This window comes from Mastomys coucha, unplaced genomic scaffold, assembly GCF_008632895.1.
Source record: "Mastomys coucha isolate ucsf_1 unplaced genomic scaffold, UCSF_Mcou_1 pScaffold23, whole genome shotgun sequence".
Lineage (NCBI taxonomy): Eukaryota > Metazoa > Chordata > Mammalia > Rodentia > Muridae > Mastomys > Mastomys coucha.
In genome coordinates, this window is record NW_022196906.1 from 61,389,781 (window position 1) to 61,412,362 (window position 22,582).

The 22,582-nt window shown below is 42.8% G+C and overlaps 2 protein-coding genes across 2 annotated transcripts in view; both read right to left on the minus strand.

Annotated features, from left to right (window-relative positions):
• LOC116073639 (putative gamma-secretase subunit APH-1C) overlaps nucleotides 1-3,235 on the minus strand; it is a gene marked incomplete at its 3' end in the record, with an annotated part of 14,106 nt that extends 10,871 nt beyond the window's left edge. Inside the window, exons 1-2 of the mRNA XM_031345703.1 lie at nucleotides 1,736-3,235; nucleotides 367-537 (exon numbers count right to left, since the gene is read on the minus strand). Coding sequence (XP_031201563.1) covers nucleotides 367-537; nucleotides 1,736-1,848 — 284 coding nt within the window. The remainder of the gene's footprint in view (nucleotides 1-366; nucleotides 538-1,735) is intronic.
• An 8,188-nt stretch (nucleotides 3,236-11,423) lies between these two features.
• Nucleotides 11,424-22,582, minus strand: part of Rab8b (RAB8B, member RAS oncogene family) — a 77,710-nt gene continuing 66,551 nt past the window's right edge. Inside the window, exons 4-8 of the mRNA XM_031345901.1 lie at nucleotides 22,131-22,208; nucleotides 20,516-20,605; nucleotides 18,954-19,019; nucleotides 16,422-16,472; nucleotides 11,424-15,631 (exon numbers count right to left, since the gene is read on the minus strand). Coding sequence (XP_031201761.1) covers nucleotides 15,539-15,631; nucleotides 16,422-16,472; nucleotides 18,954-19,019; nucleotides 20,516-20,605; nucleotides 22,131-22,208 — 378 coding nt within the window. The 3' untranslated portion in view covers nucleotides 11,424-15,538. The remainder of the gene's footprint in view (nucleotides 15,632-16,421; nucleotides 16,473-18,953; nucleotides 19,020-20,515; nucleotides 20,606-22,130; nucleotides 22,209-22,582) is intronic.

Genomic DNA, 22,582 nt, shown 5'->3' on the forward strand with positions numbered 1-22,582 from the left:
TTTAAGAGAGGTCTCACAATACTCCGTGGGTGTCAGGAACTCGATTTGTAGATCAGGCTGGCCTCAAACTCACAGATCTTTGCCTGCCTCCTGGGATTAAGGTGTGCACCATCAGAGCTTCTTTCTGTCTCTTACCTACTTTTGTACCTCCAGTTCTGACAGAGTGTCTAGCACTGGGAAAATTCTCAAGAAATACTTTTGGGAGGAAGGAGAAGGAGGGGAAGACAATGGAGCAGGTGAGCAGGAGGGCAGGCAGGCAAGCCAGGTCATAAATTTAAATACTCAAAAATTTCAGGCTATAAATATAACAATCACCAAATTGTAATTCAAGTCTAACTGGGAAAATAAAACAAACACTTAACTTACTTTAACAGCCTATAATATGCGAGCCTGAACAGCTCTTGGATACAGACAGAGAGCAACACTCCAAAGATGAGCAGGTAATTCTGTACTGGTCCATCTCTGTTGTTAGTAATGACTCTCACTAGGAACCAAAACATGGATGAAAGCAGAAGAGACACCAACCAGAAGAACGCACTGGAATGAAGAAGACAAAAGTCACAAGTTAACAGAAGCACAGGAAACAAATATCTTGATTTTTTTTTTAATTAGGAAAGAAGTCTTTGAAGTGGTATTCTGGATCAACATTTGCTAATCAATGGACCATTTTCCTCCTAGTGAAAAAAAATAGTCCAAGAGGAACATCAGAAGTGCTCAACAAGAACGATTCAGTGACACTGCCGTGCCCACACCAGAACACTATCTGCCAAGGACTGGCAAAGAGGAAGTTGGTTACTGCTTTGCCTCATTGGTGTGCCATGGAAATATATAACCAGTGGCTGTTACAATTTTCATATCCTCAAAATTCACTAGAAAACACGGACTTAATGGCTTAGATGTCTGTAAAGATAAGTATCAATTCTGAAGGAAAACAAATACCAAAACCTGTATTTATTGTGCGCACTATGGAAAATTCAGAAGTTGCAAACCCGTGCTTTGGTCTAGTTATTTTCCAGGCCTGGTTCTTACAATCTTCCTGTGGACTTTAAGGACACAGCAAGCTTTTACAAGCTTTTGGTTCAACAGATTCTATTGGTTTTTAATGCCACGAGCGACAGAGCACTATTTAGTACAGGAAAAAAGACGCTCAGAAGGGCTGGAGTCCCTGGCCTAGCTAGTGAGCTGGCTTGGTGCCAAGTGCCAGAAACTGTCTCAGCAAGTGCAAAGAGACCAAGACCACCACATTCACCAGCAGAGTTCGATATTTACCAAGTGCTCAGAAAGACATGCCTGCTCAGGTGTTGCAGCGTTTTTCTCAGGCTTCCCCCTTTGGTTGCACCCCAACCATTACCCAGGGGATACAAGAAAAATCTGAGCCCAAACCCCTCACAGGCATCCTGAGTCCAGGAATGGGGGTTGAGGAGGTGGACAATTGATCCCCAGGTGACTTTAATGGCAGACAGTGAGAACGGGCTTCGACGCGGCTGAGCACTGAGTGAAATGAGCGATTCCTACGGAAAGACTAAGGCTCCATACACGACTGTAACTACTTATTCCCATCTTAGTTCACAGACGCCAAGACCCGCAGGGCCCGCCTGCTCAGCCTCAGGCCCCCTCCCTCCTCTCAGCCCTGGACCGTCCCACAAGCTGGAGCCACTGGGAGATGGGGATCCCAGGGTCGTGGAAACCCAGGAGAGGGAGGGACCCGCGCGTCCGGGGCTTGGCTCCACCTCACCCGGCGATGAGGAAGATGACGCGCAAAGGGTCGGTGGCGATGGTGAAGAGGTAGAGAGCGAACGCCGGCCCGAAGGCGATGAAGGCGCAACCGAAGAACACAGGCACCGTCATGGCACCCGCAGAAGCCAGTCTCGGGGGACCTGAGTGGATCCAAGGTGCGTGGGACACTTTCTTAGCCGGATGCGGGGCGGGGCAGGCCTGCCAGGTGCTTCGGGCTCAGTCAGAGGAGGGGGCGTAGCAGAGCCCGGGAGGCGGGGCCTCGAGTTGCTCCGAGGCTTTTCATAGCGGAGGGCGGGGCAGGAGAGAGGCGGGACCTCGGGGCTTTTGCTGGCCAATCAGAGCCTGGGGGCGGCGCAGGACACAGCCTGGATGTGCTCTACTGCCAGTCAGAGCAAGAGGGCGGGGCGGAGCTCGTGATGAAGGGCCTGGAGGTGCTCCGAGGCTGGTCCGGGCAGAGGGCGGGGTGGGTGCAGGAGGCGGGTCCTCGAGCGGCTCCACAGCAAGGCGGGACTGGGCGGAGCTCGAAACCCAGAGCTTGTAGTGCTCAACGGTCACTTGTAGAGGGACTCGTAGGCGGAGCTGGGGAGGTAGTTCCAGGATGTGCTCCAGGCGCCGAGAGAGCGAATGGCGGTGCAGGAGTAGGGAGGCCGTTTCTGGTGGGGCTCAGAGTGCTGTTAGAACCTGTGCTGGAGCATCGAGAAGCTTGGTACGCTGTCAGAGAGGCGGTTCCTCGAGGGGGCTCCACGTGCTGTCAGAACCGGGGCGGGGGCCTCTAGGGGCTCTGCGTGCGTTCAGCGCAGGGGGCAGGGACTCGAGGGGCTTCACACGCGGTTAGAGCAGAGGCGCGGATTGGAAGGGGTCGGTGTGAGGGCAGGCTGGGCTGCAACGCGGCCTCCTGGGACTCCACGTGCTGTCAGACTGGGGGTTGTCAGCCTTGAGGAGCTGGGGCAGACCTTTGGAGCACTCGGGGTGCTATGAATGGGAAGGGTTCCTTCAAGGTTTCGTCTCTTGGTTTCTTGAGGCAATGAAAGTGGGCGGGCGCCTAGACCTCCCAGAGGCAATGAGCAACGCCAAGCCCCTCAGACTTGCCAGCGCTGCAGATCCTTATTCCAAAGCGTGGCTCCCTGAAGACTTAAGAATGTGCCCCAGTCCTCTTGCCCATGGGTGCACATTGTCACTGGTGCTGGCCAACTGTGAGGTGGTCTAAGGGAGATCAGCAGCCCGCTTTTGTGCTGAAGATCAATTGAAGTAAAACATCAGGACAAAGGATATGGATCCATTTAAAGTAAGTATTTTTCCTATGTGCATAGTTGCAGGAATGTAAAACTCCAGACTGGGTTGGTATGACCCAGGTGATGGAATCATTCCCTATGGAAAAGGAATAGTGAAATACTGATGAATTGTTCTGACAAGTTGATTTCCTTGTCACTAACCCCTTATCTTCAAAAAATTAAGTTGTTTTTTTTTAAGGCATTCTCTAACCATGTCTGAATTTAAATTTCAGTACAAACAGCCACAGCTATGTTAAAGATTCTACAAGGTTGCTGTTGACTAATTACCACTTCATGTTTGTGGAGTGTTGAAATGTAGTTACCGAGCCAAATTATCTTGGGTTATCTAGCCTCTTTAATAGCTATTTATTGCCATCTCTGCATCTGCTCTAATGCCCTTGTGACTATCACTTGACAGTTTTTTTTCTTCATATTAACTGCTAGCCTTCACCAATGCAAAAGCTAAGAGTGTCATCAGATTGCAGCACCTGAGACATGTAGCAGAGATTTCCCTGCTCTGCTCTGACCCACTTACCTGATATTTCCACGAATGCATCAGAAAGGGGCCTTGATTTATTACTTTCTTTTGTTTTGTAACTATAAAAGCTTCATGTACCCATTTCCATGTTGGGACACAGTATTTGTGGCAAATACTGTGTTCCCAGGCCAAGATCACTCAAATTTGGCTCCTGAATAAACCATTTTGAAATGAGAACTGTGGTTTGCTTGGACATCCTTATAGCAACAGTAACATTGCCCTGCTGTATGCTCAATCACAAGTCCATTTCACTGGCACATCTGTCTTCCTGTTTAAATGTAAACTTCCAGAGGGAAGAGACTTTGTTAATTCCCAGTGCCTAGAAGAAACTAAACTAAGGAATAGAATAATTTTGAAGATGAAGCATAGAAGCATCTGAAATCTATTAATTTCATAATTTCTGAGAGATTTAAGAATAAAGATTATAAAGTTCTCTGGCCATTCATATTTAAGATACATCTTTATTCATGTTAAGTGAGACTACTTCATGAGTTATCTTGAGGACCAATCCTGACACACCTATACGTGCTGAATATTCATTGCTATAGTCTGCATCTGACCTGTCTCCTTCAGGCAAATGTGTTTGAACACTTGGTCCCCAGTTGGTGGCCCTGTTCAGGAAGGTTGTTGCATCTTCAGGAGGTAGAGCATTGATGGAAGAAGTGGTTCATTAGGAATGGGCTTGAGGTTTTGTAACTCAGTGTGATCTCATGTTCATCATTTGATTCATGATTGTAGATGCAATGTGACTAGCTGCCTCCCCTCATCCTGCTATGCCTTTCCCACCCTAATGAAGTGTAAGCCCCTCAGCTGTAAGCCAAAATAAACCCTCTTGTCCCTGAAACCGCTTCGTGTCAGGTATCTTGTCAATAGCAATGGGGAACATAACTAATGCACCCATCGCAAATAGTTCTTGGAAAGCCTCCATAAAAAGACAGACTGGTAGAAAAAGCTGGGAACTAGTTTAAGGCATTTTGTTTATTATGTCTGAAAATAACTATTTCTTATGGAAGTTGTCATCTTTGTCACCTTAAACAGTCACATGTACAACCCACTTATTTCACTAAATATTTATTAGTTTGAAACAGGGTCTCATTATATAACTCTGGCTGGCCTGGAACTCACTATGCAGACCAGGCTGCCTTTGAACTCATGAAGGACTCTTCTTCCTTAGCACTGGGATGAAGGGTCTGTGCCCCCATACTCGGCCTATTTTTTTTTTTAATTTTGTGTAGGCATGTATGTCTGTGTGTGGGTCTGTGCACTTGAGGGAGGTGCCCGCAAAGGCCAAAGGCATCTGATTTCATGGGACTGAAATTATAGACAGTTGTGAGCCACCTGATGTGGGTTCTAGGAACCAAACATAGGTCTTCTGGATGAACAGCAAGTGCTCTTAAGAGTACTCATCAGGGATACCTCATTTTAGAACTGTCTCAATCTGTAAAAACCAATATGCAGACAGTAGTGCAGAGTGATTTGCCATTAGGTAAAGAATGTTTTGTGTTGACAATGTTGTGTTATCAATGCAATTCAGCTACTTCAGCTTCAAGCAGAAATATTTCCCCAAAAGCATAGTGTACTTGTGTCTTTAGTAGATTTTCTGGATATTTTATTAAACTCTTTTTCTTCAAGACAAAGCCTAATTCTATTTTCCAGGTTGGCCTTGAACTTTTGTGTTTGTTTGTTTTTGTTTTTGTTTTTTGAGACAGGGTTTCTCTATGTAGCCCTGGCTGTTCTGGAACTCACTCTGTAGACAAAGCTGGCCTCAAACTCAGAAATCCACCTGCCTCTGCCTCCCAAGTGCTGGGATTAAAGGCATGTACCACCACTGCCCGGCAAACTTGAACTTAATATGTGACCCAGCCCTCCTGCTTGAATGTGTCCAGAGCTAGGATTATAAGCATGAGCCAACCGTACCCTGCGATAAAACTTCCATTTGTCTTCCTTTCGACAAATTTATATGTTCATACTGAAAGCTAATTCAGCATGTTCAAGCTTTACTTTGCCTCCTAGGCAGATGGGACTAGACTTAATATTTAGTTATAGCAACTGATGTGTGTGTGTGTGTTGTAATTTCTTCCTTGGCTTCAAAATAAGATACTTCCCCTTATGTTTTAGTGATTTCATTACCACTATTTTAATCAGTACCAATGCATTTTTATTAAAGCTACTTCAAACATTTTAGAAGCATGGTAAAGCCTGGTATGGTGGTACACACCTGGAATCACATTATTTGAGAGATAGAGACAGTAAGACCTTGTCAGAAGACAGAGAGGGGGAAAGAAACAAGAGCAGAACTTTAAAGCAATTTTAATCATTTATCTTTTATTTAGTTTGTGCTCACACATGCACACACTTGCATTTCTGACATACATGTAGAAGTCAGAGGACAACTCTCCAGGGTCAGTTCTCTCCCTCCCCCACCTTGGACCGAGACTCAAATTCAGATTGGCAGGCTTGGCAGCGATAGCTTTATCTGCTCAGGCAGCTCACTGGCCCAAGAGCAGAAGCTTTAAATCACAGCCATCACCTTACTCTCTTCAGAGCCACGCTCATGCTGATGACTTCTGAAGATCAGTAAGTCTTTTACATTTTCTTAAAGACCTACTATGTGCCTACTATGTGTCTTACTGAAAACTGAGGATTCAAAATTAAACATTCAGTCTCCCTATTTCTATAGGAGCTACAAGATTAGAAGCTGACTAACAGGGGAGCTAGACAGGCGATAGTGCTATTTACTATCGTGAAAACAACAGATGACACTTTTCCATTCTAGGCCTGTGGTTCTGGTAGAGGTGCTGAGGAGCAGGGAGGAGGGAGCTGAGGATTAGAAAAAGTGTCAACGTACAAGCAGATTGAGGGGCAGAAATCTAAGAGTACATAAGAGGCTTGGGGTAGAGATACATTTCAAAGATGAATTGGGCCTGCTACCGCTACACCAAATCCCCATAAATGTCCTAGTCAGAAAAGTACAGGCATATACTCTTAGAGGACATAAGTCTGCAAAGGTCTTGGAGGATAAGACCAAGATGTTTGGGGAGGCTAGCTCCTATAGACAGCTTTGTGACATCTGGGTCCTCTTCCAGGTCCCAGAGGTGGCTAACATTCCTTGGTTCACATCACATCACCTTTTCTTGCTTTGCTTCCATGGTCATATAACTTTCTTCTAAGCTTCTGTGTCCCTCTCATAGGATGGCTCCTTGGGACTCCATTGGACCCCTCTGAATCACCCAGGTTAGTGGTTCATCTGATGATTCTCACCTTGACCACATCTGCAAAGTCCCTTTTGACATATAAAGTAACTCAGGTTCCAGGGATTAGGACTTTGACCTGGTGGGTTGCATTATTTGTCCTTATCCAGGAGTCATTTAAAGAGCCATGAAAGAAGATGGAATTATTCAGGAAGAGCAGGAATCAGGATGCTGTCACTGAAGCTGAGAGAAGAAAACATGTCTTTGATAGAGAGATGAAACAGGAACGTTAGTAAGGACAGGGACTAAAAATTGTCACTAGTTTGCCAACTAAGCTGTTGCAAACACAGCATCTGTCTTAGGGTTTTACTGCTGTGAACAGACACCATGACCAAGGCAACACTTATAAGGACAACATTTAATTGGGGATACCTTATAGGTTCAGAGGTTCAGTCTATTATCATCAAGGCAGGGGCATGACAGCATCCAGGCAGGCATGATACAGGCAGAGCTGAGCGTTCTACACCTTCATCTGAAGGTTGCTAGTGGAAGACTGACTTCAGGCAGCTAGGATGAGGGTCTTTTAGCCCACAGTGACACACCTACTCCAACAGGGCCACGCCTGCTAATTGTGCCACTCCCTGGGCCGAGTATATACAAACCATCACGGCATCAATGAAGTAGTGGGGCAGAATCTAGACTAGTTATAAAAGAAATGGAAAATAAACGAAGGTGGTAACTATGGGGTTGGCAAGATGGTTCAGTAAGGAAGGGCACTTGCCACTAAGCCTGGTGACCTGAGTTAGATCCTGAAACCCATATGACAGATGGAGAGAACTGATTCCCATAAGTTATCTTTTGACTTCCACATACACATACACACAAATAAATATACAAAAATGAAACAACTTGGCTGGGCAGTGGTGGCACATCCTTTAAATCTAAGCACTTGGGAAGCAGAGGTAGGTGGATTTCTGTGAGTTTGAGGTCAGACTGGTCTACAGAGAGTGAGTTCCAGGATGTTAGGGCTATGCAAAGAAACCCTGTCTCGGGGAAAGGAGGGAAGGAAAGGAAGGAAGAAGGAAGAAAGGAAGGAAAGAAGGAAGGCAGACTTTAAAAAGTCTAAGCAAGTCTCTTGTGTGTTATACTTCTTTTTGAGACAGGTCTTGTAAGAAGGAACTAAACAGAAGCCGTTTTGAATAAAACTTTCATTTTGAATAGTAGTCAAATAAAATTTAAGTTCCCAAGAACTCCCTGGGTAACTGACATCCTGGTTGGCAAATTGAGACATGAATGCTAGGCAATCCACCACAGCTGAATAACCCAACCAATGGGAATAGCATAAGTGTACCACAAAGACATGTTCCTAGGAAGTCTCCTATCCCTACATCCTGATTGGTGGGATAACTTGGCACAGATGTTTGTCATTTTGGAGCTTAAAAACTCTAACATTCTGGCTTAGGGTTGGGTGTGGTAGGAGGTAGGGTGGTAGGGTTGGGGGACGGTTGAAGTTCAGCTCCTAAGTCTGTTCTGCGGCTCTCATTGATCAGTAGAGGCCTGAACACAATACATTTCTGTCACTTCCTTAAGTACTCACAAAAGCTGAACATTTGAAGACACAGTCCACTTCTGAGTCTATGCTATTGTTCAAAGCTGGTCAGGTTTCATTGCTTAATTCAAATAAAAGTCTTGCTTTGCTGGACTGCTTTGCCTCCTTGGGTTGCTTTGGAGTTTTGGACCCTACAACCTTACTTGCTTGGCCTCAAACTTGAGATCCTATTTCATCTGCATGTTGGAATTATACAGATGTCCACCATAACACTGACTCCTGAAAAGTCTTTTTAAAAGCTTAATTCTAGTACTAAGACTAGAAAAGGAGTCATGTGAAAGCCATGGGACAATGGTAGGAGGGCCAACATGCTTAGATGTGGGAGGGTGGGGGGTGGGGGAGGGACAGAGCAGGATGGGTTTGAAGACATGAGCGCTGAGTTTCCTGAAAGCAAGGCAGGGTACAGAGATGAATCTAGGGTCAAGGGAAGAATCAGGGTAGGAAAATGCTTCTGTCACCAAAAGGACAGAATGGGGAAGAAGAGATCAGAGAGGGAGCTAAATGCTTCAAGATTGCTACTATGTTTCCCTGGGAGACCTTAAGGAAACAGGTTGATTAAAGTGTGAAATAATTTTGAGAAGACTGGGAAAGACGGACACCTGAGACAGGAACAGGTACAACAAACAGTGGGATAGCAACAGGCTTGGTGTTATCAAAGTGTTATTTATCAGTGAGAACACAACAGGAAAAACTAACTTTGCAAGGACTGAAGAAGGCAGAACGAGTGGTGTGAGGCTGGAGAGTCAGCTGCAGGCAAACCGTCGTGGAGTCTGACTGCGAACAAGCAGAGGGTCTGACCATTTTGTCTTTAAACACTTCAGGCTGAGGTAGGAAGTTTGCTAAAATTTTACAAACCCACTATGGTTCAAATCACACACTTAGAAAATATGAAGAAGTATGTTTTAAATGTGCAATTCCAGCAAAGGAAACAATTAATGGGGGAGGTAAAGGCTCTTTGGCCGCCATAGTTAATGGAAGACACTCTCTAGACTATACAAAGATAACATTTAGAATAATACAAAAAATTAAACAGGAACTCAAAACAACCCAGTCAATAAGTGGTGGGCTGAAGAAATTAAGTCTTCTCAAAAAATGAGAGACAAATGGCCCAGGAACATTTGAACAGATATTCAACCTCACTAGTTATCAAGGAAATGCAAATGAAATCTGCACTGAGACTTACTTTCAAGGATCACTTCTCTAACTCCTTACCAGAAAAGTTCCTCAGACTGTGTAGAGGAGCTGAAGTGCAGCAAGCAGGTTGTGGTGGCTATTCTTGGTTGTCAGCTTGGCTACATCTGGAATGAATGACAATCCAGAAATGGAGGGCACACCTGTGAGAAACTATTCTTCGCTTGGGTGAATCCACCTCTAGTCTGGCCCTCTGAGGGAGGGAGACACAGACGTTTGATCTGGAGCTTGAGGTGGGAAGGCACATATATTTGACTCAGATCTTGAATTGGAAAGACCCAATTTTAATGTGGGCCATATTTTCTGCTGGAAGCCTATGTAAGGACATGGAAGAAGCCTTTGCTCTTTGCTCACTTGCCCTTGCCTTTCTAGCACATTCCACACCTTCACTGGGATTGGAGCCTACTTCCTTAGGATTCCAGCCTATACTAAAGACCAGCTGAGACATCTAGTCATGTGGAACTGAGCAACCACTGGATTCTTAGACTTTCCTTCACAGTAAGCCATTGTTAGATCAGCCTATGAGTCATTTCAATAAATCCCATATACATATCCCATATATACACACCATATATACAAATGTACATATGTAGATTATACAAATGTGTATATATCTATATCTATAGGGAGACTCTATGAACTATCACTCTAGGGAACCCTAAGACAGAAGTGTACATCACTGAGTGGGTGACTTCACTAGACAGGGACTGGCACAGCCTGCCTGAAGACAAGGACCTCTGAGGTGAGAAACTGAAAACATGCAGGCAATCCCTACCGCAACTATCCCTATTACTCAGATATGTTTGGGCCTAAACTGAGCACAGTAGAGCTGAAAGCCACACTTGCAAGTGGTCATATGTTAGGCCCCTAGACACTAGGGGCCTCTCAGTAGTCTGTCTTGCCCTTAATAAACCTGAATCTCTGGGAGGAAAAATAAACTACATTGAGATATGATCTCACCCCAGTCTGAATGGCAGACTAAGTTATGAAAAGAAAATCAAGAGTTCACACTTTTTAAATTCTGGCACTTGTGTATTAGAAAGCAAGGGGATCATGCTAAAGTCTGAAATACTGTGCTAGGCTAGTCAGGAATACAAAGTGAGACTATCTTTTTAAAAAAGAAAGAAAAAATACATGCTGGCAGGGGATTCTTAGACACTGTTGGTGGGAATGTCAACTATGGAAGTTAGTGAGTGAGCTCCTCAAAAACCTTAAAGTAGATATTCCACATGACCCAGCTGCCTGAAGGACTCTAAGTTGACATATCAGAGACAGTTACATATCAGTGTTTACTGCAGGACTGTTCACAGTAGCTGAGTTGTCTAAACCAACGTAGGTGTCCAACTACAGAGGAATGGATAAAGAAAATGTGGCACATATACACATTTTTTTTTCTGCCACAGAGAGCACCATCATTTACATGAATATAAATGATTATAAAGATATTTATATTAAAAGAATTAAATCAAGCCGGGCGGTGGTGGCGCATGCCTTTAATCCCAGCGCTTGGGAGGCAGAGGCAGGCGGATTTCTGAGTTCAAGGCTAGCCTGGTCTACAGAGTGAGTTCCAGGACAGCTAGGGCTACACAGAGAAGTCCTGTCTCGAAAAACCAAAAAATTAAATCAGTCTTTTTATCTAAATATCAGATGTTTCACCTCATTTATGTATTCTAGAGTTTTTTATATTGATACATAAAACTGTGTATGTATTTATATGACATCTGTCTGAGAAAATAAAGGGGACGAATGGAAGAGGGAAGGAAAAGATGGGAAAGCCAAAGAGTACAGGGAGGAAATAATGCTTGACACACCTTATAGACTTACATTAAAATGTTCTTATGAAACTCACTATCATGTAAAATGAACATAGACCAATTAAAATGTGGTTTAAAATCCATATATATTCTAAAATGTACAATCCACTTAAGAGTCATAAACATTTTTCATCATGTAGTTTTTATTTTAGATGAACATTATTGTAAAAAAAAAAGTTCACCTGGAATAAAATTCATTTTTAAAAAACACAACATCAGTATCAGTACAGTTAATGAACTGGCTTCAACAGACTAGCTACACGGCGGGTAGCCACACAGCGGCCCGTTCTACCCACAGACTAGCCACATGGTGGGCCGTTCTACCCACAGACTAGCCACACGGTGGGCCGTTCTACTCACAGACTAGCCACATGGCAGGCCCATTCTATCCACAGGAGCTTTCCACAGTAAGCCACTGAAGCAAAGGAAAATATGTGTAAGCACACAAGTAGAAGTCTATGAAGAAACCCCATAGCTCCCATGGTGGGTCATGACTTTAGTCAGACAGTTCATGGCATTTTGCATTAAAGGAACTGCAGCATCAATTGCAAACAGTCAAGACAAACCCATCTGTAAGGCCACAGGAATGAATGACCATAGTTCACTTTAAAAAAAGAAAAAGGTACAAAGATGAAACACGAAGTTCTGTTAGTTCTTGGCATATGGCACACACTTCAAGATACAAAGTAAAATCTGGAAAATCCTTAAGACAAACGGTCGCTGATCTTCATTTCTGTACTCAGTCGTTTAGTTTCTTTCTAATGAACATGACATTCATAACTTTTATTCGTATATCCTGACCTGCTATGTCCTTATGAACCATGGGGCTTCATTCTCAGACAGTCCTCTCTGCCACCGGATGTGATAAGAAAGATAAAGAAAGGTTTTGTTTAGCTGTTCTTAAGTCTAAAAAAATTGAATTGTAGAAAATTTGAGATCAGTAAACCACCATAATGAAAGGTGGTTTTAAAATTCTAGACTTGGAATCTCATCTTTAAAGATTAAGAACTATATTTATAAAAGAATCTAAGTCATAAGCTTGAAAAGAAAGCGTGCCTAATTTGTCCTTTTCCTGTTCGTAGGAAGCCACTTTACAAGCCATAATACAGACTCTCGGCGTTTGGAGCCTAGAAAATGCAGTTACAATTTCTTACTGGTAAACTGCAGAACAACCTACTATATTGCACAGCTGAATTCATTAATGAGTGGACAGGAAAGTAATATTTTTGTATGCTAATAGCTATTGACATGCATGCTTTATTCGAAAGTATTTCTCTTTTCCTCCAGTTCAAAACAAAACAAAACAAAGCATGCAGCCTAAATTTGTTGGATGCTAAGAGGCTGGCTCACTGTTTTCTACTGGTTATTAGAATATTAGTTAGCTAAATGAGGTATAATTAAAAACAATAGTCCTTCAAAGTAAAGAGCATAGTCTTCAGGAAATTTATAACAAAGACTGCATAAAATGACCACATGAACAGTAAGAAGGCCTGTGGCAGCAATTGATGCACGGGTAGATCGCTTTGTTATTATCTGCCTGAAGTACAAGAGGCTAGAATAAGTTCCCAGCAGAACAGTTTACAACCAACTGATTCACATGCTGCTTAGTTACAGTACACTTCACTGTCTGATACCCTCAGGCTCTGGTTGAAAATTTTGAGTCCAATCTTCAAAAATTAGCACAATAATAAAGTGCAGCCACTGAACCACTAATACTGCTGCAAAAATCTCTATGTACCCTATCCAGAAGATCACAGAAATGTACACTCACACACACACACACACACACACACACACACACACACACACACACACACTCTCTCTCTCTCTTTCTCTCTCTCTCTTTTAGATATCTTCAGTCTCAGCAGGGAACAGACAATTATCGGTCACTAAATTCATCTACATATAGAAAAAATAATGCACCCTATGTACATTATTCAGCAAAGTAGACTAGTTGTTGGGTTGTTTCTACCATGCAGAAAGTGAATTTCCTATGGTCTGAGTTCAAATTATATACAATTTAGCAAAGTTAAATGTAAGAAAATAGCAAGGACAATGTATTTCTATATAACAAGGATATACTCCCCGATTGCTGCTGCTTCAAAGAGCACTTTTAGACTCACCTAACATTTATAGGCTCTTTCAAAGAGAAGTTCATGGAGACTAGTTATTAACCCACAAAAGACACAAGAAGAGCAAAGATATCAAAAGCAAAGCATTCTGGTTTTGTTTTGTTGAAAAAAAAAAAGAAGAAAAGAAAAGAAAAAGCTGACCACAGAACATGTCAGTTTTGGTTTGCAGACAACCCCTGAGATAGAAACCGAAGTGTTAAGACACCAAACAGTCAGAGGTAAATACTAAGAGAATTACATTCGTATGTGGTGTCACGGCCTGTGCTTTTTGCAAAGTACTTTGTGACCAATGTAACTGCTTAAACTTTTTTCCAGAAAAGTAGTGATAAGACATTTCTCAGAAAATACTGGTTCTTTTCAAATATGTATTTAATTTCACGATGTTAGACTTATAATCAGCTCTCAATGAGTGAACTGCTTGCACGGGCGTAGTACTGTGTGATTTGAAGCCGATAGCTAACCAGGGAGAAAGAAGAAAAGGCTGAAGTTCGTCAAAGGTAAATTCAGCACGGCCACCAAAAGGAACTCTGGTGTACTTGCAGCCACTGGAAGGCTTCTGAGCTTTCCAACAGATGTGAAGGAAGGCCTGACTGGTCCAGCACTGAAACCACAGATCTCAAGCTGAGGCAGAACTGTCTGTGTAACCAGCTATCCACATCCACCTTAAGGTACAGCACATGAGAGAGGAGTGCCTGCCACTGTCTCCTGTTTTTATGCCCTCTGTGTTAGGACAGCAGTGACATTCTGATCTATGGTTAACACTAAATCCCCTTCCCATCCCCAGTGTGGTGGTTTCACAAGAGAGACCTCAGAACCAGCATCTGGTGAGAAAGGCCGTGAAGCCTTTGGAGAGCTTCAGCCTGGATGGCCACACCACTTCTCTAATGACAAACCTAAGCACACAGGGCTGGGTCTTAGACACCCAGCAATGGCTATTTGAAAGCTGAGACCTGAATCATATGTGCTCTAATGCAAAGACAAGATTTCTGGAGGATGTGCTAGGTCTAATTACTTTTATTTTTTTAAACCCCAAATAGAACAAAAAGTCATTTCAACATGTTTAACCTCTCTCCATATATGTATCTTTTCTGCAAACTAAAATCTAAATCTAATCTTTGTTAACTCTAATAGATGGGGATTCTGGTTAAGAACTGGGTAATATAAGCTAATGGGTGAAACTCAGAAAGAATGTACTACATATTCTAATGTGACAAGACCACAGGTGGATGTGGGCAGAAAGTCGTGATGACCACGTGTCTACCTATGTGACGTCGCTGCTCATGAAGCATGGGAAGACAGCAGTGCTTGCATAAACTATGGGTTTTAGGTGAGGAAATAACGACAGCAAGTCACACAGGAGAAGGGACAGCAAACAGAACCCTCGAGCAGTGAGGCTGCAATGTTCTCCAGAGGCTATTTCCTGGATGGCCTCTTCAAAGGGGACACAGCTACTCAGGGGCGAGCATGACTGATTGCCCCGAAAAGATGACAATGCCATGGCCCCTGGAGAGATGGGCATTTTTATAAAGTTTAAACATATATCAAATTTAATGAGTTTTACGAATACTACAAATCAGAGCCCTTCAATAAATGCTGCCCACATTAGAACCCAGGCCGCCATCCTTTAACTGTAGCGGGTCAACCTTGGTTTAATGCTCTGCTGTCTTTAAGCATCCTCAAATATACAAGTCTAGAACTTCATGCCACTAAAGTGCTCAGTTAAGAGTCTAAGATTACGCTGTACCAGGGAAAGGCTGACACGCATGTGCAAAGAAAGACAGCAGCTTCCAGGACAGGCAGTAAAACAAGGAAAAACCAGTTAGGTTCTACGTGTGTCTCCACATCATTGCTTCCATTTTTAAAAAAAGGAGCCCACTCTTTTGCTAGGCCACAAGGCTGAAATCCACTTGGTGGTCTGTGTTGAGGGGTCAGAGTTCCGGGGTGCTCTCCGCAGCAGCTGGGCGAAGTGACTCTGAGGCTGGGTAGCCTGTGCTTTCAGAGAGGCAGGGAAGGGCCCTCTAGGTATTCTGCAGTCTCTCAGGAATGAGGAGTTCATCAAAGCAGAGAACAGCGGAAAAAACTGGTCTTCTTAGACCGGCTTTCTGTTATTTTCACTGGCCCACCTGCTCCTGATGAATTGCTGTCATTCTGAAAAACAGAGTGTGAAGTTGCTAAGGAAACCAAGATTTCATGGTTTAACCCCAATTACCTACAAAGTAAAAGCAGAGTGGGGAACACAAGCTACCACACTCTCACCCGTGCTCACTGGAAAGTTCTCTCAGAAGGGAAATTAGTTAAGGCTCAGCACTGTCTTCTTCGCATGTGGTGGATTAAAAAGAGAAAACCATTCATAGGCTTGCTAGCATGTCTGTTTTAATCATGGGCTAGGTAGAACGTTCCTATATTTAGTTCAAAGCAATTTCAGCCATGGCCTGAAGGGTGTCAAAGATAGTGATGGAGGCAGGGCTAACACAGCAGACAATCCACTTAGAGGAAGAATTGTTAGTAGAAGGAAGACAATTTTCATCAGGACCCATGTTAAAATGAACTTCAAAGTGTTCTAAAAATTCATAACTGACAGTTTCAAATTGAAGCCAACTTGAACAACTCCAAGATCATCATTATATAGATAAAAATATATAATATATGAAAAGTGAATTAGATAATCTTATGAAAAAAGCAATTTCTGCCATTATTATTTTTACTATTCTGATAAAAATTCAATTAACTACCCCTTAAGAAGCCAAAGGAAGTAGCTGAGACAGATGTGATGCAGAAACAACCCTAAAGCCATAGAAATTAGAACCACAGTGCAATCATATGAAAGTCTAAGAAACAAATAAGTTTAAGGTGAGCATACTATAATCACACTGTCTATACTGCTGAGTGCCAAACTAAAGGCTATATCATGGAAGTAAAAGCTATAAGTAGTACAAACCATTTTCCTGTTGAGTTTTGTCATTATATCCCGTGCAAGTGTAAAAAATGCCTAAAGGCAAAACAAAAAGTATTGTTAATAGTTATATTTCAAAATAGAAATATAGAATTTTTATTATTAATTTGCCAATATACCACTTCAGGGTTTTTAATTAAAAAAAAGTATAATTAAAATCTTAGCATGTCCATGCTATTTGCTTTTTCAGTTACATCATATTTTCCAATGTTGCCACATTGTCATTCATTCATCAAATATTTTATGCATGTAAGGTCTGCCATAACTTCCTAATTCGGCATATACTGAGTTATGGGTAGTTTCCTCAATATACCGAGAACAGGACAGGGGCTCTTGTCTAAACCACCCTTTTCCTATAGGGAAAGGGTTCAACCTCTAGCCCAGATATTTGCCTTAATTAAGATTACTATTGCTCTAATGAAACACCATGACCAAAGCAACTTGGGAGGAAAGGGTTCATTCAGCTTATGGTTCCATGTCATAGTTCATCATCAAAGTCAGGGCAGAGACCTAGAGTGCTGCTACTGGCTTGTTCCCCATGGCTTGCTCAGCCTACTTTCTTATAAAAACCCAGGACTACCAACCCAGGGATGGCACCACCCACAGTGGCCTATGTTAGCATTCCTTCTAGACTCTGCCCAAGAGTTACCTGGCAACAGCCAGGTAGGCCTGGCCTGCTATATATAAAAGGGATTATTTGGTCTCTCTTCTCTCTCTGCCCCTTTTCTCTCTCTGCCCCCTTCTCCCCTCTACCTTTCCCGCCTCCCTGTGTTCCTGACCAGCCTCTTCTCCTTCTCTCCCCCACCCCTTCTTTTTCTGCCTCTATTCCCTTCCCAACTCCCCTTCCCATATCCCCAAATAATCCCTCTATTCTATACTATACCTATTGTTCGGCTGGTACCTGGGGTTGGGGGGAGAGTAGCATGGGTCTGCTGAGGTACCCACTCCTACATGAATCATACCATGCTCTACAAAACATATCCTTGGTCTTATAAAACACATCACCATCAATCACTAACAAAATGCTATACAGGTTTGCCTATAACCTGAACGTATGGAGGCATTTATTAATTGAGGTCTCTTCTTCTCAGATGACTTGTGTCAAGATGACATAAAACTATCTAGCACAATGCTAAAATCTACTTAAGAAGTAAGTGAATAATTATGTATTAAACTATAGCTTTACCAGCTATCTTCACAAAAGCCTCTACCTTTTCTTTCTGACTTCTTCTGAGGAATACCTAAGTAGGCAGAATCTTCCATGCCTTAACACTTCAAAACTGCTGGTTCTTAGAACTCAGCTAAACCTTATTCCAAACCCCTAACCCTGTGGAAATCAGTTTAAAGGAAGCCAAAAAAATCCAAATTACTGACTTTAAAAAATATGTCATTATTTTTACTTTGTTTCCACAGAGGTATGAATTTCATTTTGTGGCCATGACTGGGATGTAGAGGGGCTGGCATAAAAAATGCCCCTCTTTTGATGCAAGGAATTCCTCCATAGCAGAAGGAAAATCACTTTTCTTTTCTTTTCTTTCCTTTTCTTTTCTTTTCTTTTTGTTTCCTTTTTATCCATGCCTATGAAAATAAATCAGTGGCAGTTTTTCTGTTTCTCAACACTCAGTAGCCAATCTAAAACATGAGTGCTGGTTATTTTAAAGAAAGAGAAGCTGCAGCAGTTCCCAGTGACTACTAAGGCTGTTTGGTCTTGGTAAAGAGAAGAGTGAAGAGTCTAAGACCTAGAAGCTTAGTTAGAACACCATCAGGATCATCAGGTACAGTCCCGTCTACTACACAGAAGTGAAGACAGCAGGTCACCTAGAGTTTGCTACAACACATTGTCTTTACAGAGTAGAAAAGCCGATGGTCTTCTGTGTTTTTAAAATTGATCATAAAGTATACTTTTTATCTCCTCTTTTAAAACCTTAAATGACCTTTAAAAAATGATTACATCTTATTTCCTTATTATGTTTGTGTGTATGAGTATTGGTGCTGTAGCACACACATGGCAGTCAGAGGACATGGATCCCAGAGCTCAAACTCAGGGCCCCTGGCAAGCTCTTTCACCCTCTGAGCCATCTTGCCAGCCCCTCAGATAATCTGGCTTCAATAGCTAATGTAATAGAAGTTTATTTAGACTCATCTATGAAAAACACTTTCTTCTATCTACTGAATGCATTACAGTGCCATGCACAATCTACTTCAAGTGTGTACACAAAGGGAATACACTCAAGAGACAGCAGCTTGCTTCAAGTGACTCAGCTTGTCTGCCACAGACAGTGCAGGGTGATGATAAATGACAGAGGACACTGGAGTCTGCATTCCCAACCTCCAAACAAAAGGGCTGCCCTGAACTTAAGATGAACTTGTATCTCCTCTCTCCTGAGAACCTTAATTGAGCAATCTTGACATAAGCCATGTGGAGGCTGCATGCTACAAGTCCACCGAGCAGAGCCCATGTGAAAGCCCAAGGCACAAAGGGGCACAGGAGGCTTCCAAGTACCCCACATTCCTTACCTCTTCTACATTTGTACTCGATTTTGCACTTGTCTCCAAAAATTTAATCCCATAGTCAATTGCTAACTGAAAGACAAACAGAAAATCACATTTAGTGAAAGTGGCTTGGACGTACCAAGCACTTAGCAGATTTTACATTTTTCAAGAGTCTGTGCCAGAACTCCTATGGTTTTCAATTTTTTTTGTTTTCTTGTACTGTGTTTTATATTTCATAGTTTAACTTAGTCTAAAAATGACACAGCATCGACTTAAAATATTATGTTAGAAATTTGTACTGTTGTACTTGTGGGTCTCGAAAACACACAAGAAAGACCACCAGATGGAGTCTCACCCTTAGCTCCTGCCGGGATTCATTTACTCCTCTATCTAGTCTCTGAGAGCAGAACTCTCCAATGTAACCACCCTCATTCCCCTCTCTGAGAGAACTGTTCTGTGAAGGACCCCTGACAAGGGACTGAACTGCATATTTTATGTATCAAATATGCAGACCCTGGCCTCCAGGTTCTCCCAGCATCCTCAGTCCCTGCTGGGGTACCCTGTCCCCAACCCTGAACTTTCCAGCCCAGAGGATGGACCGCCCTTCCCCCAGAGACTCTTCCCTACATAATCCAGACATTTTGTGCTCTCTCTGTCTCTCTCTCTGTCTCTTTCTCTTACCCTCTCCCCCTCTCCTTTTTTTCTCCCCTCCCTCTCTCCCTTCCTTCTTCCTTCTCTCCTCCTCTTCTCTCTATGCACATACCCTTTCTCTCTTTTTCTCACCACTCCATCCCACCCCTATCCCTCACCTGGCCTCAAGCCTTGGGGCTAGTCAACTCGCCTGAGAGCAGTTTCCTAATAAACCTGCCTTTAATGTAACCTAATCTAGCTTGAATTGGCTCATTTCACTATCAGGAATGGCGACAAATGTGAACTCTTTTTATATTTCCATCTATTCTCAGAGTCCCCATCCATATAACACTACCCAAATTAAATGTAGGTTTTTAAGAGCAAGTTGATGGACTGAAAAACAAAACACATTTGCACCTATCACTGAAGAAAAGTTTCACTTAGAAAGGAAAACCTTCTTAAGAATTGAGAAAGCACCACAGGAGTAAATATGCATAAAAAATAATTGTTTGCTCTATAAATTCAAAGCAGACAGGTGCCTATAAATGTCAGCCCTTATGAGCAGCAGCTAGCCTGTACTGAACTCTCAGGAAAAACAACAAACTGGAAAGTGATTGTGCTTGAAATTTCACCTCCCCTAGTATATTTTTTCAGAAACAGAATTATCTTAACTTCAAAGCTGGGTGTTTCACACAGATCTAAAAGAAAAAGCCTGAACTCAAAGCTGCAGGGGTCTTAAGAAAGGCCAGTCTGCATCTCCCAGCAGATAGATTCTTTAGGGGTGAGTCATGACGGACGGTATAAACAGAGCTGATCTGAATACTAATTCCCACTGTTCAAGTACAGACTACTTCTCTGGTTGTTTGGTAGTCAGTTCTTAAAAGACTGAAACAGGTATTTACTAAGAAAGCAAATGGGAATAGGTCCCATCTGTTATCCACCCGGCTCACACTTACCTTCTCCCCTCTTTCTTTCGACACTTGTCTTTTGTCGTTCATATCACATTTGTTACCCAGGATCATTCTTTCAACATCTGAAGAGGCGTGCTGCAGGATAAAAACAGTGCCTTACAAAAACAGCTTGAGAAAGACCACAGCAATTCAATGGGAAAATACTAACCTGTCAGAACCGGGCTGTGTGTTCAATGACAAGACCATCCTTCATTCAACACAAGGCCCAATCAGAGAAAAGTTTAAAGATAGGAGGATTACTTCAGCTTAGAGCCTTCACAGGGCCCATGCAAACATTTCCCTCAAAGGCTCACACTCATTCTCATAACTCATACAATAAATATATCTTATGGCTATCTAACAGTCATACTTATCAAACAATAATTCTAGTCAAAGACAAAAATAAAAAATAAAAAAAAAAAAACACATTAAACCACTTAAGTACTATCCAGTAGAGAAAGTAATCTGGGTTCTGAACTATTTAAAAAGATCAGCTATGGATGGGCTCATTCAAATGTGTTAAGTTATTTCCTATTCAGTGTTAGCAAGTTAACATTTCTTCTAGGCTCCACCCAACAGTTACCTAGCAACAGCCAGGTAACAGCCTGGCTTGCTATAAAAGTACTGTTTGGCCCTCTCTCTCTCTGACTCCTCTTTCTCTGGCCTTTCTTTCTCCTTCCTTCCCCCTCCTTCCTCCACTTGTTCCAGGCCAGCCTCTTCTCTTTGCTCTCTCTCTCTCTGTCCTTCTCTGTTCCCTCTCTTTCTCTGCCTCTACTCCCATCTCATATCCTCCAAATAAACTTCATTTGATACTAGACTTGTTGGGAGGATGCCTCAGCATGGGCCCCCTAAGGCACCCCTCCCACCACATCATACAGCATTTTACAAAACTTATCAGTTTTTTTTTTTCCTGAAATTCTGTGGAAGTTTTAAAGAAAACAATATCAACTATCCTGGAACTAACCCAATTTTCAAATATCTCTGGGAATAAAATGTTAGAAAGGCAAAAACGTGGCAGAAATATACTTATTTCTGCTGGTGAGACAGCCAGGAATCAGACGTCTTAGCTGTGGCTCTGTCTTAAACACTGTGCGGGCACTGGCAAATCTCTTCCTTGCCTGTTTCCTCAGGTACAAGCAGGGACCTGGATTATGTTGCATCTGAGCTCTGACATGAGTTTAAATATGAAAATGCACCTGGCAGTGGTGGCGCACACCTTTAATCCCAGCACTCCCAGGCAGAGGCAGGCAGATTTCTGAGTTCAGATCCAGCCTGGTCTACAGAGTGAGTTCCAGGACAGCCAGGGCTACACAGAGAAACCCTGTCTCAAAAAAACAAAAAACAAAAAAACAAAAACAAAACAAAAACAAAAACAAAAACAAAAAAACAAAAAGAAAAAGAGAAGAAAAAAGAAAATGCTCCTCTGTCCACGGTCCATAGATGGCAGTCCACCTGGCAGCACTGGGGAATCTAGGTTCTCCCCTTCCCCCCAGGGGACAGGGTGGGCCTCTCCTGCCCATTCTGTCCCTCAGTAGCTCAGCCACCTCCCGGAGAAAGCAACAGCCTGCTCCGTGTCCCCAGAAGGCTTCTGTCCAGCATTGCCTGTTCCTTCCATACACACCTCTTCAATGTTTCTTATCCAATTTTTAATATTGTCAAAGGATTTTTCATTGGTGATGTCATAGACCAGCATAATTCCCTGTGGAAAGAATAACAAGGCTTTATGTCATACTTCATACACTAACAGCTCCCAATGCAGCGCATGCCTACCTGCCTCTCTTTTGTCTATTTTGATCTTTAAAGAGAAATTCATAATAAGTTTGAAAAATACAGAGGCAAAAACAAGTGACTTCCGCTCTGGTGTCACTCTATCTATGAACTGTTAACATCTTCCTGGTTAACTTCAGTGAATTAGCCATTGTGGGAGCGTGACCCTTGAGCCGCTCTTTCTCCCTGACCTCAGCTGATAATGATCTCATCAGCTGGAGTCTCAGCCCAGGCTGAGACAGCCTGGGACGGTGACTGCTGAGAGGGAGAGGGACACTTCCAGGGCGCACTTGCTTGTTACAAAGG